At 42.8% G+C, this 18,339-nt stretch overlaps 1 protein-coding gene across 2 annotated transcripts in view; it reads left to right on the top strand.

Moving 5' to 3' along the window:
• Positions 1-18,339, top strand: part of DLGAP1 (DLG associated protein 1) — a 271,090-nt gene that overhangs the window by 106,228 nt on the left and 146,523 nt on the right. For both annotated transcript variants that reach the window (XM_045007859.1, XM_045007860.1), the window contains exons 4-5: positions 8,413-8,590; positions 11,998-12,238. In XM_045007859.1, coding sequence (XP_044863794.1) covers positions 8,413-8,590; positions 11,998-12,238 — 419 coding nt within the window. The remainder of the gene's footprint in view (positions 1-8,412; positions 8,591-11,997; positions 12,239-18,339) is intronic.

The raw sequence follows: 18,339 nt of genomic DNA, 5'->3' as shown, positions 1-18,339 counted from the left end.
CCATTTCAAAATGGAAAACTGACTTGTTCAATATTGTGACAAAGCCAACTGTGTAAGAAACTGAGGGTATTCCTCCCTTCCCCCGCCCCCCCGGGGAGAGGTCATGTGTGATGTAGAAGAGCTGTTCCTTTCAACATTTACTGCACTCAGTGCTCTTTAGAAAAAAATAATAATCATCATCTCTGAAGCTGTTTGTTTAAGTGGAAGGTCATGATGGAGACCACTTTGGTGTGTGGCTACCATCTCTTTATATGGTGATACAGCCCATGGAGACCGTACTGTGCCATCTTTATCTATGTAGAAAGTTGTTCAGATTGAGCATTTCGTATAGGTACTTGTAGCTTTGAATGGCTGAGGCTGCAATTTGTTCCATTTGGGGCAAAAGATTATGTGCCCCTGCTGTGCCTACTAAGGTTCCAGTGTTGTCAGCCACTGTTGATATAAAATTTGGACACCCACCTCAGTAAATGAGTCTCCAATGGATAACAGAAATATAGTTGGCTACAAACTCAAAGAGACAGAAATTAAAGGATGAACTGAATTTATAATTGTTTTTTCAAATACTCCAAAACCCCTCATTATTAGTGATAAACTTGTGGAAACTAAAATAAGTTTTCTTTCCTTTCAAGAAATTCTTCAGTGTCAAGCCTAAGCAAAACATCAAATGAGTGACAAGTCTAAAAACGATTCCCTCAGCCCCAGCATAAGGGACCCCCTCTGATCTGTCTCAAAACAGCATCTCTGAAATGTTTTACTAACAGAAATATTTGAAATGTGCATGATCAGATAATTATGATGAACAAGGCAGTGCAATAATTGTAAATAGCATTTGTCCTGTAAAAGAGAGATGATTTCCTTTGCTACAATTTCAGTATACGAAATCACAACCAGAGGGTCACTATTGACACTGGGATCCATACAAAATATTATTCCCACTTACGATAACAATATTGTTGCTTTGGGTCAAATAACACATCAGTTAAGAAAATATATTTATCGTTGGTCTGTCTGACCCAGTGTGATGAAAGAGGACCTTCAGCTATATTACTTCTAGCCAGTTCCCCATTTTTTTAATGATGTGTTCATTATAGGTGGAAAAACAGAAATGGACTTTTCAAACTTTTGAATTTAAATGAATTTGCATTTACAAGCTACTTAATGTGTTTCCTGAAAATGGAAAATAGCTGTTCGACATGAAAAATGCCTACAGCCTGGCAGCTATTGTCACTATCCAAAATAACTATTGAATGTAACCAAATTACACCCATGTAGCAGTATATTCTTGGAATGATTTATTATAGGGTTAGGTTGTCCAATGACCCCAGCTGCATTTTGTGTACATTATATGTCATTGATTTACAGTTAGCAGCCCTCCTACAGTTCCATAAGAAGCAAGCTGTCAAGTCAAACTGGAATATGCTATAAAATACATACATAGAGAGGGTCTCAAATCTATATTGCGAAAGATTAGCACCAGATTACCTCCCTATGAGACAAACCCTAAGAGGAACTGAGCACCTACAACTCCCACTGATGTAAGGGCTTGGCTACACTTACAAGTTGCAGCGCTGGGAGTTACAGCGCTGGTCATGCAGCTGTGTAGGGCCAGCGCTGGAGTGTGGCCACACTTGCAGCATTTCCAGCGCTGTATTGAGAGGTGCATTGTGGGCAGCTATCCCACAGAGCACCTCGTCCCATTTTGGCGCTGAGTATTGTGGGAAGGGGAAGGAAGTGTGTGGCTCATTCCGCTTCCTGTGCCAACGCCCCGTGGTGCATCGCTTCACATCCCAGCATTCACAGTCTTTCCGGCCACGTTTGGCGCCATTGTGAGTCTCTTTCTGTTTTTTACTCTCTGTCTGTGAATCGCGATTTCTGTGGGAAATGGAGCCCGAGCTGCTGAGGACTGTGATGATGAGTGTCGTCAGCACAACACGTTTGGCAGTTGAGCTATTCCTTCAGCTCCAAAGTGACAGTGAGGAGTCCGACGATGATATCGATGATATCGAGTCACCTGCCGCGTGTGACACTACAGTGCTTGTGGCATTCACGGAAATGCTCAGCACCGTTGAACGCCGCTTTTGGGCTCGGAAAACAAGCACTGAGTGGTGGGATCACATTGTCATGGAAGTCTGGGATGACGAGCAGTGGCTGCAGAACTTTCGTATGAGAAAAGCCACTTTCATGGGACTGTGTGCTGAGCTCGCCCCCACCCTGCAGCGCAAGGACACAAGATTGAGAGCTTCCCTGACGGTGGAAAAGCGGGTGGCTATTGCAATCTGGAAGCTGGCAACTCCAGACAGCTACCGGTCGGTCGGGAACCAGTTTGGAGTGGGAAAGTCGACCGTTGGAATCGTGTTGATGCAAGTTTGCAGGGCAATTAATCGCATCCTGCTAAGAAGGACCGTGACTCTGGGGAACGTGCAGGACATTGTGGATGGCTTTGCACAAATGGGTTTCCCTAACTGTGGAGGGGCGATAGATGGGACGCATATTCCTATTCTGGCACCCCCCCACCTAGCATCAGAGTATGTTAATTGGAAGGGGTATTTCTCTATGGTTCTCCAGGCGCTTGTGGATCACCGTGGGCGTTTCATTGACATTTACACAGGCTGGTCTGGAAAGGTGCATGATGCACGCATCTTTCGGAACAGTGGCCTGTTCAGGAAGATGCAGGCAGGGACTTATTTCCCAGACAGGAAGATCACAGTAGGGGACGTCGAAATGCCCATTGTGATCCTTGGAGACCCCGCTTACCCGTTACTGCCTTGGCTCATGAAACCCTATACAGGGAAGCTTGACAGGAGCAAGGACCGGTTCAACTACAGGCTGAGCCGGTGCTGAATGACTGTGGAGTGTGCTTTTGGGCGTTTAAAAGCCCGCTGGCGATCCTTGTATGGGAAGCTAGACTTGGGGGAAAGCAGCATCCCTGCGGTTATATCCGCATGCTGTACCCTCCATAATATTTGTGAAGGGAAGGGTGAAACATTCAGTCAGGCATGGACCACTGAGGTTCAAGTCCTGGAGGCTGAATTTGCACAGCCAGAGAGCAGGGCTATTAGAGAAGCCCAGCATAGGGCTACAAGGATTAGGGATGCCTTGAGGGAAGAATTTGAGGCTGAAAGCCAACAGTAATGTTTGCTGCCTTGCATGGGAGTGAAGTGCGGTGGTTACACTGTTAGGATTCTATTATCCCTAACATGATTTCCAGTGACTGTTTCTTTACTGGGATAAGGTATCTTTCACTATGCAATAATAAAGACTGTTTTCAAAGATTTATTTTACTGAATAGAAAAATACTTCATTGACAGACACACAACATTTCAGGAACCTAGGGCAGGGGGGTGGGTGGGTGAACTGTACAGTCACAAGTTTGCATATGTCCTCTCTGCAGTGCTGTGCAATGGCTGCTGCACTTCAGGGTGCATATACTGCATGGTGATGGGGGTTGAGTGCAGAGGGTAAGGGTCGTAGTTCTCAGGGCTGGTTGGTGAACGTACAGGTGTTGGAGGCAGCTGGTGGTGGTAAGAACCTGGATGCTGGGGAAGGGGGTTTGGAGCTAACATTGGGGCAGAAGAGAATAAAATTTGGGACTGGGGGGCTGTGGGGCAGCACGGGACTGCTCTGCCTGCATAGCTATGAGTGCCTGGAGAGAGTCCGCTTGGCGCGCCAGGATGCCTAGCAGCTGGTCTGTGCTTTTCCTCTTTGCCACAGCGTTTCTCCGCCAATGTCTCTGGCGGATCCTGCTTTCCCTTTCTCTCCACTCCTGCAGCTGTTTACTCTCTCGAGCAGAGTGATCAATAACTGTTTTCAGCATTCTTCCCTGGTTTTTCGAGGCTTTTTCCTCAGCTTCTGTAGTCTCTGTGCTGTGGTAGATCTGGGCAGTCCAGCAGTCAAGGTCACTTCTTGAAGGCAAAAATGGCAACATTTAACAGGGTTGCATTGTTAATTATCTCATCCAAACAGTAATTCCCACACACTGAAGGAGTTTTCAGTGTTCACGTTAGCATTCTTTTCCCATACCAAATAAGACCACACATAACACAACAGGAGACAGGAAATGGTGAGTAAGGGGTACTGAGATTGCTTCAGGGCTGTGCAGGGGTTTCTGTGCATTGGGGACAGCAAACAGCTGCATGGGGGATCTGCACTAAACAGTCTCCCAACATTTTCCACAGGAGTTACTCCTGGAAGATATCTCCCTGCTGCGGGTCACTAGGGAAGAGCGGGAAGGTCTTCTACAGCAATGCGGATTCCGCCCTGGCCCCTATGCAGCTTGCCTGTGTGCAGCAATGGTCCCCCCACCCCTCGCGGCACAGGTTAGCCAGTTAGCCTGACTGGGACAAGGACCACAGTGGCTCTCCCTATAAACCTGCGCAGGCACATTGCCCACACTCTGGCTGAAACTTTTGAGGAGATTACTGCAGCCGATTACCGCGACGTGATAGACCACATCAATGGGCTATTCCACATCTAGGCATGCATGTATGCAGCCCTAACCCCCCCTCCTCTCCCGAAACATTTCCACCCTGAAAATAAAAGACGCTTACCGGTAACTCGCTCCTCTGTTTGTCCTTCAGCAACTGCTGGCTGCTGCGATTGGCTTCCTTCCTCCTGGCTTGAGAAGAGCTCCTGGCTGCATGCCTCCTGGGACTCTGGGGTGTCTTCCCCCATCCCAGTAGCTTCACTCGCGGTTTCCACCCCTCCCCGCTGCCGCCTCCTCTTCCTCCTCCTGCTGCTCCTGTCCCCCACCCTGCTCAGAAGTGTCCATCGTGGTCCTCGGATTGGCAGTGGGGTCACCCCCAAGTATTGCGTCCATCTCCCTGTAAAAACGGCAGGTCGTGGGGGCAGCGCTGGATCGGCGGTTCCCCTCACGGGCTTTGTAATAGGCACTCCGCAGCTCCTTTACTTTAACCCTGCATTGCAGCGCGTCCCGATCATGGCCCTATCCAGCATGGACCTTGATACCTGCTCAAAGATATCATAATTCCTACGGCTGGAGCGCAGCTGGGACTGCACAGCTTCCTCCCCCCAAACACTAATGAGGTCCAGCAATTCGCCATTGCTCCATGCTGGGGCTCGTTTGCCGCGTGGAGGCATGGTCACCTGGAAAGATTCACTGATTGCACTCCACACCTGGCTGCAGCAAACAAGAAGGGGATTTTTAAAATTCCCGGGGCACTTAAAGGGCGGGTCACCTGAGGCCAGAGCAGTAGAGTGCATACTGATGAGCAGAGTGGCTGAACAGGAATTCTGGGATATCTCCTTATTCCCTGGAGGACAATTAAAGCGCTGGTGTGTGTCCACACCTGATGAGCAGCGCTGGATCACCAGCGCTGCATTCCTTATACCCCAAACCGAACGGGTGCACAGCCAGCGCTGCAGCCAGGGAGTTGCAGCGCTGGATGTGCCTTGCAAGTGTGGACGGAGAATAATTGCAGCGCTGGAAAGCCTCCACCAGCGCTGCAACTTGCAAGTGTAGCCAAGCCCTCAGTACAAACAGTAGATGCTTAGCAGCTCTGTGCTTGATGACCCAGTCAACTATATGTCTTTCCATTAGGTCTTTTCTTCTGGCCTCCTTGGCCCCCTTATTGATGGTTGTTGTAATGAGATTCCTTCAGTATATTATGTTGAAATAGCCATTTCTTTGACGGCACTCACCATGCTCTTTTAATAATGGAATGTGTATCCTTCAGCACTTTACTCTTAATGCAAACAGTAGTCTATTGTCTAATTGTTTCAAAAGTAACACCCATTGCACTACTTGCTATGGTTCCCATAAAGCTCACCTCTGCTGTTGTCATTACAGCATGAAGTTTTGCTTTGGACTAGTCTGTCAATAAATATAGTGCAGATTATGATGTTGTAACTGATTTGTCCTTGATTTACCAAAAAAACCCCAACACCTACCAAACAAAATGGAAAGTCAGTTTGGGTAAATAAGAACATCATAATGGTCATACTGGGTCAAACCAATGGTCCATCTAACCCAGCTGATGGTCTTCCAACAGCGGCCAATGCAAGGTGCTTCAGAGGGAACGAACAGAACAGGCAATCAAGTGATCCAACCCCTGCCATCCACTCCCAGCTTCTGGCAAACAGTGGCCTTGGGACACTCAGAGCATGGAGTTGCATCCCAGACCATCCTGGCTAATAGCCATTGATGAGGCTATCCCCATGAACCTATCTAGTTCGTTTTTGTTTTTTTTTTGAACCCTGTTATAGTTTTGGTCTTCACAACATCCCCTGGCAACAAGTTCCACTGGTTGACTGTGCATTGTGTGAAGAAGTATTTTCTTTTGTTTGTTTTAAACCTGTTCCCTATTTATTTCATTGGGTGACCCGTAATTCTTGTGTTCTGTGGAGGGGGGAATAACATTTCCCTATTCATTTTCTCCATACAGGTCAAGATTGTATAGACCTCTATCATATTCTCTCTTAGTTGTCTCTTTTCCAAGCTGAAAAGTCCCAGTCTTTTTTATCTCTCCTAATACAGAAGCTGTTCCATACCCTTAATCATTCCAATATATCTTTTTTGAGATGGGGCGACCACATCTGCACACAGTATTCAGGATGAGGGAGTACCATGGATTTATATAGAGGCAATATGATATTTTCTGTCCTATTATCTAACTGTTTCCTAATGGTTCCTAACATTCCATTAGCTTTTTTGACTTCTGCTGCACGTTGAGCTGATGTTTTCAGAGAACTATCCACAATAACTCCCAGATCTCTTTCTTGATTGGTAACAGCTAATTTAGACACCATCATTTTATATGTATAGTTGGGATCCTGTTTTCCAATGTACATTACTTTGCATTTATCAACATTGAATTTCATCTGTCATTTTGTTGCCCAGTCACCTAGTATTCTGAGATCCCTTTGTAATTCTTCACAGTCTGCTTTGGACTTAACTATCTTGAGTGATTTTGTATCGTTTGCAAATTTTGCCATTTCACTGTTTACCCCTTTTTCCAGATTATTTATGAATATGTTGAACAGCGCTGGTTGAACAGACCCATGGGGGACACCACTATTTCCCTCTCTCCATTCTGAAAACTGACCGTTTATTCCTGTCCTTTTGTTTTCTGTCCTTTTAAACAGTTACTGATCCATGAGAGGACTTTCCCTTTTATCCCATAACTTCCTACTTTGCTTACGAGCCTTTGGTGAGGGACCTTGTCAAATGCTTCCTGAAAGCCCAAGTACACTATATCCACTGGATCAGCGTTTCTCAAACTGGGGTCCACAAGGGAACTCCAGGAGGTCCGTGGGCCCCGCTGATTAACTCGTCCACCTCTCTCACAGCACCCCCTGCACACCGGGGAACCTCTTCCCTGGAGTGCAGGAGGTGCAGAGATGGAGGAGGGGGGGAACAGGAGGGGCAGGAATGGAGCAGGGATAAGAAGATTTGGGGTGGGGTCTTGGGGGAAGGGGTGGAGTGGGGGCAGGGCCTGGGGCTGAGCAAGGGGTTTGGGGGTCCACGGCAAATTTTTAAATCAAAATGGGGGTCCTCGGGTTACTAAAGTTTGAGAACTGCTGCACTAGATCACCCTTGTCCACATGCTTGTTCATAGCCTCAAAGAATTCTAATAGATTGGTGAGGCATGAATTCTCTTTACAAAAGCCGTGTTCACTCTGCCCCAACAAATCATGTTCATGTATGTGTCTGATAATTCTCTTCTTTACTGTAGTTTCAACCAATTTGCCTGATATAGTAGTTAGGCTTACTCACCTGTAATCGCCAGGATAAGGAGGCTTTTTAAAAAATTGGCATCACATTAGCTATTCTCCACTCATCTGGTGCAGAAGCTGATTTAAATGATAGGTTACATACCAGAGTTAGTAGTTTTGCATTTGAGTTCCTTCAGAACTGTTGGGTGAATATCAATTTATCAATTTGTTCCAAACCCTCCTCTAATGACACCTCAATCTGGGACAGTTCCTCAGATTTCTCACCTAAAAATAATGGCTCAGGTGTGGGAACCTCCCTCACATCCTCTGCAGTGAAGACTGATGTAAATAATTCATTTACCTTCTCCGCAATGGCTTTATCTTCTTCGAATGCTTCTTTAGCACCTCGAATGTCATTACTGTGTCCCATTGATTATCATCATTCCACCAAGTTTCTGATGCCTGTTATATCGATATTCTCATTTAATACCAGGCACTCAAGTTCACTCATCTTAGTAGTTAGACTTCTAGCATGTGTATACAAGCACTTACAAAATTTTTACTTATAAACGAACTGGAACTGGCTGATTTGCTGTACTGTACTGAATTTATATATGCCCCAGGGTTACATAATTTCTGGTTTGAGTTTTACTTTCTTGCAGGACAATTTACTGTCATTCCCAGTCACAGTTAAGCTATTTGCATTTGATGAAATGTCTCTTTCCCACTCTTTCCTTCAAGGATATCCAGCGAACACTCTCCAAAACTTCAAATCCGGAGCCACAGTTACTTGAGGGCAGTGAGTGAAGTCTCAATCAATAGAAGTTTGGACAGTCTGGACCCTGCAAGTCTGTTAACTTCTCCTAAATTCCGTTCCCGGAATGAGAGCTACATGAGAGCCATGAGCACGATTAGTCAGGTGGGTGGCAAGCATGCACAGCTAAGAACAAGATCAAAATCAGGCCCCAGCCAATTCAGCTGTATGTGCAATATGTACCCTTTTTGTTTGTGCAATGAAGTCAGACATGCAACAAATTACATATTTTCAAAAGCATTTGAATTTTAAAAGGACTTTTGGGGATGTTTTTTGTGTACATTTTTATGAAGGAATAAGATTTGAAAATGTCATAGTCTAAATTTTGAAAATTGTTTGGTGATTTTGGTTGCACAACATGAAATGTCTTAAAGGGGCCTGATTTTTAGTGGACTGGTGCTCAGCACTTCCTCTAAGAAGTTTCAGGTTTAGCATACAAAATAACGAGTCACTTCTAAAAATGTAGGACTTGGAGTCCTAGTGAGAATGAGTTTTCCTTTAAGAAGTGGGGACCATAAAATGTTTGCGGGGGAAAAAGAATAAGGGTTACTGGTATTTTCTGTTCCACAATTGTTTTGACATAAACCTTTTCAAAATATTGGATTAATTAGCTCCTTTCACACATTTTTTTTAATTCTGATAGAGCTTTGACTTTATGATATACATGGTACATATGTGTTTGGTTCACACATTAATTATGAAGATGTGCATTATTTTCCTGAAAAATCATAACATCCTCTTTTGTGCCAGCTACAGTCTGTCAGTTGAATATCGTGCACTCTGGGTCATTTTAAATTGTAAGTGACACAGTGGAATAGCCTGCCCTTATATAAAACATGCATATGGAGTCATCATGCTGTCACATCTGTCTAGCTGCCATGCATGCAAAATAGGACACAGGTCAGGGATGTGTTGAGTGCCCTCAACTTTGCTTAAAAACAGTGGGAGTGAAGGGTGCTCAGTACTTCAGAGTTGGACCCTAAAATGGTGCTAAGATAGAAGGTAATTTTCTTTGGGAAAACTTGAATGAATATACACATTAAAATATCATAGTCAGATATGTTGTTCTGCAATGGTATTCTGGCATGTTATGTATTATTTGCCAACTAGTGTAAGGCACCGCATTTCATTTGGTGTTATTTGCTGTGACAAAGTTCCTCCTCTGCCTTGGTGGGTTCTGCACTTTCTGGCGGATTTGCTCACCTCAGAGGTTCACAGCAGTCCTCAGTTTGGCTCCTTTTGTTAGTGGCACAAACCTGCCGTTCATTTGGCTAACCTCATCACTGGCCAGCATTAGGAAAAGGAGGAGAACAATCCCCGCAGTCTCTGCTGGCCCACCTAATGGGTCGGGGACAGACCAGAGACCTTCCCCTCTGGTGGGACCCACTGTCCAGATCAACTCCTCTTATATCAAATAGGGAGTTGGGAGGAACTTTCAGCCCAGAGCCCTGTGGATTGCAGCTGTCTTTAGTGTCTCCTGTAACAGCTGTGTGACAGCTACAACTCCCTGGGCTACTTCTCCATGGCCTCCTCCAAACACCTTCTTTATCCTCACCACAGGACCTTCATCCTGATGTCTGATAACGCTTGTACTCCTCAGTCCTCCAGCAGTACACCTACTCACACTCAGCTTCTTGCACGCCTCTTGCTCCCAGCTCCTCGCACGCTCTCCTCACTGACTGAAGTGAGGTCCTTTTTAAACCAGGTGCCCTGATTAGCCTGCCTGTCTTAATTGATTCTAGCAGCTTCTTAATTGGCTCCAGGTGTCCTAATTAGCCTGTCTGCCTTAATTTGTTCCAATAAGTTCCTGATTGTTCTGGAACTACCTCTGTTACCTTACCCAGGGAAAAGGGACCTGCTTGACCTGGGGCTAATATATCTGCCTTCGATCACTCTCCTGTAGCCATCTGGCCCGACCCTGTCACAATGTTCTAAATTGCTGGTAATAACTCATGTTGTAGATGACCGTCACTGCTGTTACAATTTTGAACCTCCAATTTATGCCAGCAAAGGTAAAGGCCAATTTAACTGGATAGTACATTTTCAGTGGAGATTTCCTTTTTGGACTTAGATCAATTTTCATTTTAAAGTAGTCATGGAATAAAAATAATGCTGTCTCTGTGTTCATATAATATAAACATCAAGGCAATCTAAAAATATCGCTGGTTGTACTTAAGAAATCCTGGCCCCATTGATGTCACTGAGTTTTTGCCACTGACTTCAGTGGGGCCGGGATTTCACCCATGGACTTTTATGCAGGATGAATGGGCTAGAGGAGTGACTTCGGTCCACGATGAAGTCTGCACTGTTCAGGCAGGAATTGCTGAATTTGGAAATTCAGAGGCATCATCTGCTTACTATACACTGTAGGAGTCTACAGCACTAGCACAAAGTATAAGCAGGTGCTGTAGAAACAGAGTTATGAAGGAAGCCGGCAGAAAACAGCAAACTGAAATTGTAAGCGTGGGATAAAACTATTTGACTCCAATTTAGACGGATTGATTTGTGAGATGATTGAAGCTATCCATGCTCCAAAGAGTGTAGGCTTCCTTGCCAGTAAAAATAGGAAGCTTAAAAGAAATCCTAGAAGTGAGCTCTGGGAGGCACCTGTCTGACAATCTAGTTTATCCTCTGCCAATGTAGGATTGTTCTTTACAACATAATATCCAGTGCTCTGTCCAGTGTTTTTTAAAGCAATCAATCTCTTTCTACTATTTGCCGTAGGAAGTTATTCCATAGTCTAATAGATTTCACTGTTCAGAAATATGGCCTGATACTCAACCTATTTTTTCTTAAAATTCATCCCAGTATAGCATCTTTCATATCTTCCTAGACCATCCTAAACCATTCACATCTTCCCTTGGTCTCTGTGCCTTTAGAATGCCTGAGAAATAATGAAATCATGGTATACATTATTGTTTCAGATGTGCATTTTTCCTATGGTGATTATTATAATTTTAATACCAATCTCAAGGCTCAATCCTGGTTTAGAAATGTGGGTGCCCATTGCCATATAAACATGGGCAAATGGCTGCAACGTTTGTAAATTTGCAAGGCCATGTGGTTTTGTGTGTAACTCAGGCTAGGAGAGCCTGGCTCTTTGTTATTCTCTGGGAGCTGGTTCACAAAATAAGGGTTAAATAGTCTATTATAGCTGCCAGCCAAGGGAGTTAGTCCTTTCATTCAACTTGGAGAGGCGCAGACTCTTAATACTAGAAATCCCAGATTTAATCCCTGCTGTTGGCCCAAGTTGGGTTAATTACATGAGATCAGGACTGAGCCCTCAGTGTCCATAGTTCTGTATTTTCTTTACTCTGAATATGCACGTTGTATATTTTTCTTGGAGAATTGTTACTGCATTAAAAAAAAGATTTAAAGTGTAAATCACTTGCTGTTCAAAGGGAACTTTTAATGGAAATTTTACGTATTGTTCCATCTTTGTAAATGTTATTACAGGATAGATTGCTCTAATGGGATATAATTACAGGAAACTACCTGTTCTTGGCCTGCAGGTGAGTGAGATGGAAGTAAATGGTCAGTTTGAATCAGTCTGCGAGTCAGTGTTCAGCGAACTAGAGTCTCAGGCCGTAGAGGCCCTGGATCTGCCAATGCCAGGCTGCTTCCGCATGAGGAGCCACAGCTATGTGAGAGCAATTGAGAAAGGCTGTTCCCAAGATGATGAATGCGTGTCGCTGAGGTCCTCGTCTCCCCCACGCACGGCCACCACAGTGAGGACCATCCAGAGCAGTACTGGTGAGTAACAAAGAGGGAATTCAGAAGGGGGCAAAATAAAAGCACCACTTGGCACAATATATATTACGCTAGTGGTAAAATCATTGCTCCAAATCCTTGCTAGGCATGAAATGCACTGGAGATGCTATGTTTCTTCTGCATATGTGGACCAGACTGTGGGAAACCTGCATGTCCCCACATACGGTAGAACTATGCTGTTCCTGGGAGCAGGAGACCCAATAGTGTAAGGAGAGACATGCAGATCCACTGACTCAAAAACACAGGGGTGGAGAGAACAAAGAGGTCACATCTGCTACTCTTCCTGTTCCCAGGAATGCAGCTACAGCTAGGCTGTGCAGGAGCAACACACTCTGGCCCTTGTTGAAATGGACCTTTATTGGCCCACAGCTGGGCAGACTGTTACTGGTACCAGTGAAAATTCGGATTCAGTTTGCTCAATGCACAGCAGTGTATTGGAGAAAGAATTACACAGGCAATAAAAGATTATATAATGCGTCTCCCTAATAAGCCTCAACTCCCCAAGCATAAACCTTCTGTAACTATATTGGCCTTAAACAGTATCCTGACTGGCAAACAAAGCAGGTATAGCTACCAGTCCTAGATGGAGACTTCTGTTTGTTCTCTTCTCTTTTTTCTCTCAAGTACTTGGTCTGTCAAATGTCCCCGAAAGCTGGGTCTTGGTTACCCCGAGGCCCTCTGGTTCAAAAGTTCTCCATAAATCCCTCATAGCAGGGTGTTGGCTACGCTGGGACCCTCTGTCTTACAGCATCACACAACTCTTCAGATGTTAATTGGGGAACTAAGAACTGTACATATGATATTCTTAATATTTATACCCTCTGCCCTGTGGACATTTCATTACTGGTTTTCCCTAATTAATATTTTAAAAGAGACTGCAAAACAGAGACCAAAGATCAGTTGATGTTTACCCTCTCATAAATCATTCACTCAAGCGCTTAGTGTGGTGCCATCCAAAAGGGTCATTTTGACTCTGGTCAGCCTGTGCCAAGCTCACCAATCGCATGTTTTTGCGTTTTCTTTACTTGGTGAGCTGGCCTCAAGGTGATATGTTCCCAAGTTCCATGTTGAAACACACACACAGATAGAGCCTCCGATCACTCTCGGTAAATTTCCATACCAAGTGTCAGATGCTAAGAGAACCCTGCTCCCAGAATCCTCTAGCAAATTCAGACATATCAAGCCATACCAAACTCATGTTCATCACATTCCCTCATATCAATCACAATAATTCAACACCATCCCAACAGCCCTCAGCTGGTGTAAATCAATGCACTCAGTGGAACTATGCTGATTTATACAAGCTGAGGATTTGGCGCTTTGCTTGCAGATAAGTTGGGAGGATCCTCTTGCACAATAAAACCTGCACAAAGTCCTCCTCTTTGCAGTGGTGTGAGCACATTTTTAAAATTGGAGGGGACAAGGGATGATAATGAATTACTCCTTCAGCCACTTTGCTTAAACAGGATAGCAAAAAGTGAGGGAGGGGTATGTCCGTCTCACTCTCCTGCTCTTCATCCTAATGGGGTTCTGGTTTTGTAACTGAAACCAGAAGATATGAGGTTAACGATTTTTTCAAATCTTTTAAATTATTTATGGTTGCGTAAAAAAAAAAAATCTCTTCCTGTTTGACGTGCAAAGATAACCTTGATGTCCACTAACCGGTATCATCAGAATTCATACTCAAGACAAAAAAACAGATCAGGGAACAAAAGCAAAATCTGTATTTTCAAAGCCCTATTCGGGAAAGCCAGAAACAAGGACTCTCAAGCTGTTTTCTCCAGACGAGTATTGAAAAGAGCCCACTGCTTTTGACTTATTCCTCTGTATCCATTCTACTGCCTCATGCAAGCATCACTTCATTCTACATTCAAGTTGCTAGAAGCCATTTCATATTCCAACTACCGTTTTTCCCATGTTCTGTTAATTCTACAGTCTTCCCTAATTTTTTCCCTTTTATGTGTGTTATCTCACTCTTGCAGTTGCTTGAGTTCCTTGTCTCTGGCCTTGTAGAGGGAAAGGGGTCACTTTTTAACTGGTTTTCATCGTCAAAAGACTTTTTTGGTCCTTTTATCAAAAATGTGCCGCCTAATTTATACCATTTAAAATATGAAGTGCAAGCATTATTGGATGTATGTTGGCAATACATCATAAACTTCAAAACATCTTTAACAACTGTGATAGTACAGTTCTCTTCTAAACCAATGGCTAGTAAGAAACAACTTCCAAACTATAGTGTTATGAATGTGAAAGGTCATTTTTCTGTGTGCATGATTTAGCCATGTAATTTGCGCCCAATCGCAGCTGAGGGATTTACATAAAATGTGTGTTGTTTCATCATACACCAATAGTTCATTTCCAATGTGTTGGGAAGCATGCAGCTGAAGGCAGAGAGCTTGCAGTATGTAGGTGCCATTATTAGCCTGTAATGGATGCCTGGGAGTGTGAGATATCTTTTCAATAAATTGATTTTTTTCTTAAGAATGAGAAAAGCCATGTTAAAATGTTTCCTGTTTTAAAATAACACTAATTATCAACCCACATAAGAAGAATGTCCATTCTTTTTGTACTCAAACGGAAGTTTTGGTGGTTTAGAAAAAAATGTGGGTGGTGTAAGGTAAGAATAAGAGAATGAAAGATGATTGTAGATGATCCCAGAGGACTGAGGAGAGAATGTGGGTTGGATAATATGGCCCTAAAACTATAAAGAAACAGATCTTTAGTCATTTGCTACTCCTTTTCCAGGTGCCTCTGTAAAGTCCAGAGAGGGAAGCACCTGCAGCCCTATATTGGACATTGCAGAAGGATTTAAGACTGCTGCAGGTTTCCGTTCTTTTTCCTGTATTATAGGAATTACTGGGTTATTTTGCCTTTTATTTTGTCTTTCCAGGCTCTTCAGGGTCACATTTGTCCTTTATTATCACTTTAACTATACCTCTTATGGGGTTCACAACCTCAACTGGTAGTTTAATTTCATTTTAGGGCATCCATGTAATCTCTTTTGCCCTTGCCTCAGGCTAATTCACAGATAGGCAGTAATGCAATAGTCAGCCTAGGTAGTTCCTATTCGTATAGTGTAGAAAAAATAAGATCCTTTTTGACCCATGTAGTTAGCCAGAAATTCAGGGGGGTTGCAGGTTCTTCCAGTTAGGAGGAGAAATTGATGATGGAGTGAGGTAATTTTGGTGCAATCTTGTGTACATTCTTTGTAAATAAACAAGTCCTGTTTCTGTGAACACAGGAGGAATCGAACAACAGGAGAGAGGTTTTCGTGCTCACAACTCCAAACTCTTTCAGCCAGCACTCGGCTCAAAAAGTGCTCTTTCTCTAGGCTTTTCTCAGGGCCACATTCCTAGTTTTTATTCAAGCTGTGTCGGGTGTTTCCTTGCTGCTTTCTCTCTAAACTTCTCTGTACCTTTTTCCTCTCTTTCACAGACGCACAGTCCTTCACAAAATAATAGACACCAAAACCTCTCTGCCCACATGTGCCTTGCATGTATCTTTGTTTTGGGCGGTGATGTGGCTGGGGTTGGGGTGAAGACCCCTATTGTTTCAGCTATCTGGTTCTATAAAGGAATTTAACCATTTCTTACCACCATCTTGCACCCCATAACAACAGATATTAGGTCTGTTAGACAGTTACAGAAGGAGGGGAAAGGAGTCGCGGGTATATCTCCCTGTAGGAGGTGTAACAGATATATTTGCTGCAGACATCAGACACAGTTATAATAAAATCTACATGCACGTAATAGTCCAGGACTAGAAACCTGTTCCACCTACTCCAAAAATACTGGCCTCTATCAATTCACACTTTCACTGTCAGTAGTAGGTAGCTAACGAGGAAAATAGGAACGAGCAAAACCTATGGCAAATAAATCATAAAGCAAGCCAAGAAAGTATTTGAGAAGTAACTTGCTAAAGAGGTAAAAACTAATGGTATTTTTTAAGTACATCAGAAGCAGGAAACCTGCCTACTAGGCAGAGGGGCCACTAGATGACACAGCACTCAAGGAAGACAAGGCCATTGCAAAGAAGCTGACCAAATTCTTTGCATCAGTCTTCACTGCAGAGGATGTTAGGGAGATACCCACATCAGAGCTATTTTTTGGATGACAAATCTGAAGTACTGTCTCAAACTGAAGTGTCAATAGAGGAGGTTTTGGAACATATTGATAAGTTAAACAGTAATTAGTTACCAGGACCAGATGATATTCACTCAAGAGTGCTGAAGGAACTCAAAAATGAAATTTCAGAACTACTAACTTTAGTATGTAACCTATCAATGAAATCAGCCTCCTTACCAGATGACTAGAAGGTAGCTAATGGAATACGGATTTTTAAAAGTTCTCCAGAGGGAATCCTGGCAATTACAGGATGGTGAGTCTTACCTTAGTGCTGGGGAAATTGATTGAAACTATAGTAAGGAACATCATTATCAGACATATAGGTAAACATAATTTGTTGGGGGAAGAGTCAACACAGCTTTTGTAAAGAGAAATCATGTCTCACCAATCTATTAGAATTCGTTGAGGGAGTCCACAAGCATGTGGATAAGGGTGACCAAGTTGATGTAGTGTACACTGATTTTCAGAAAGCCTTTGACAAGGTCCCTGACCAAAGGCTCTTAAGAAAGCTATGTAGCCATGGGATAAGAAGGAAGGTCCTCTCCTGGATCAGTAACTGGTAGAAAGATAGGATACAAAGAGTAGTAATAAATTGTAAGGGTGTTTTTTTTGTTTGTTTTTAAAAGAAATTTTTTAAATCTCAAAAACCCTCACAGGACAGGAAAACCATTTCCTAACTAGCTCAATTATTGTGTGGCTTTCCTGTTTGCTCTTCCCGCAGTCTCTTACTAACTTAGATCAATACATTCATTCAGAAAATTCTAATAACCCACCATAGTTATACGGTACCTTTACTTCACTAACTAGGACATTTACAATATTCATACTACAGTATTACACACTATTACATGTCAGCAATCATAGATTAAGGCATAGCAGCTTCTCGTCTGTCACAATGTTTATGTGATATTCAATATTTTATTAAATATAAATTTAAAAGCATATTTGGGATCCTTACTTTAAAGTAATTTCTAGCTTTGTTAGCCTGGCAAAGTGCTCCTTGTGTGCTCTCTTCATAGCTACATGATATAAAACAGGGATTAATAAAGCAAAATCTAAGACGAATGTTTTGTTTGGTTGGTTGATTGATTGTTAGCTTTCCAGTCAAGCTACAATAATAGTGTGGCTTTTGCTTCCTAAATGTCGTCTTCATGCGCTGTGCATGTCTCCATCTCTATATAATGTAGTAAGATCATGTTCTTGATTTTTCATTTAAAAAGGCTACTTTTAAAAGCAAGGATAAAATACAGTTTTATGTGGCAAGCCTGTTTCAACTGCAGCTTAACTGTCGTCTAAGAATTCACAAAAATTTTGCCAGACTTCAGTGAGCTAAGTTTTCTATTTCATCATGTAGTATTCCATCCATCTGATTGCTAATTTAAGGTATCAGTTTATTTAACTGTCTTTTTAACTTTTAATCCCATTTTCCTTGTTCCCAACTCAGTTTGTTTCTACATTAGCCAGTATATCCATATACCAGATAAATACAGTACTGTTTGTGATTCTTTTCTCAATCTCTTATGACTATCATGTAAGATTCCTTTTTCTTTTTACATATGTCACTTATCCTTAGCTTCTTGAGGTCAGCCTGCTCTTAGCGAATTCTTTATTTCCTTGATTAGCCATCCATGCTTAGAAGAGCTTGTTTTCTATAATATCTTTTGCCAAATTATCTTGGGGGAAAAGTGTATCATTCAGCTACATGCTCTGTGTGTAAGAATTGTTGAAAGTGTCTTTCATTTTGATGAAGCTAGCTATAGAATATCTGATTGTTAGAGTTGTTATGGATTTGACAGGATTAAATGAAATAAGAAAGCATGGATTTATTTAGAGAAGGTGGTTTTATCAGAGATGCATAGATAATCAGTTAGTTTTACTAACTGAACATATTGGGGGTTCATTCATATATAGTTTATATGGTGCAATTGTGATTCCTTCATTGTGAATGTCTTTCTATAT

The sequence above is a fragment of the Mauremys mutica genome, chromosome 2 (assembly GCF_020497125.1).
Source record: "Mauremys mutica isolate MM-2020 ecotype Southern chromosome 2, ASM2049712v1, whole genome shotgun sequence".
Lineage (NCBI taxonomy): Eukaryota > Metazoa > Chordata > Testudines > Geoemydidae > Mauremys > Mauremys mutica.
This window is presented reverse-complemented; position numbering and strand designations above follow the sequence as displayed.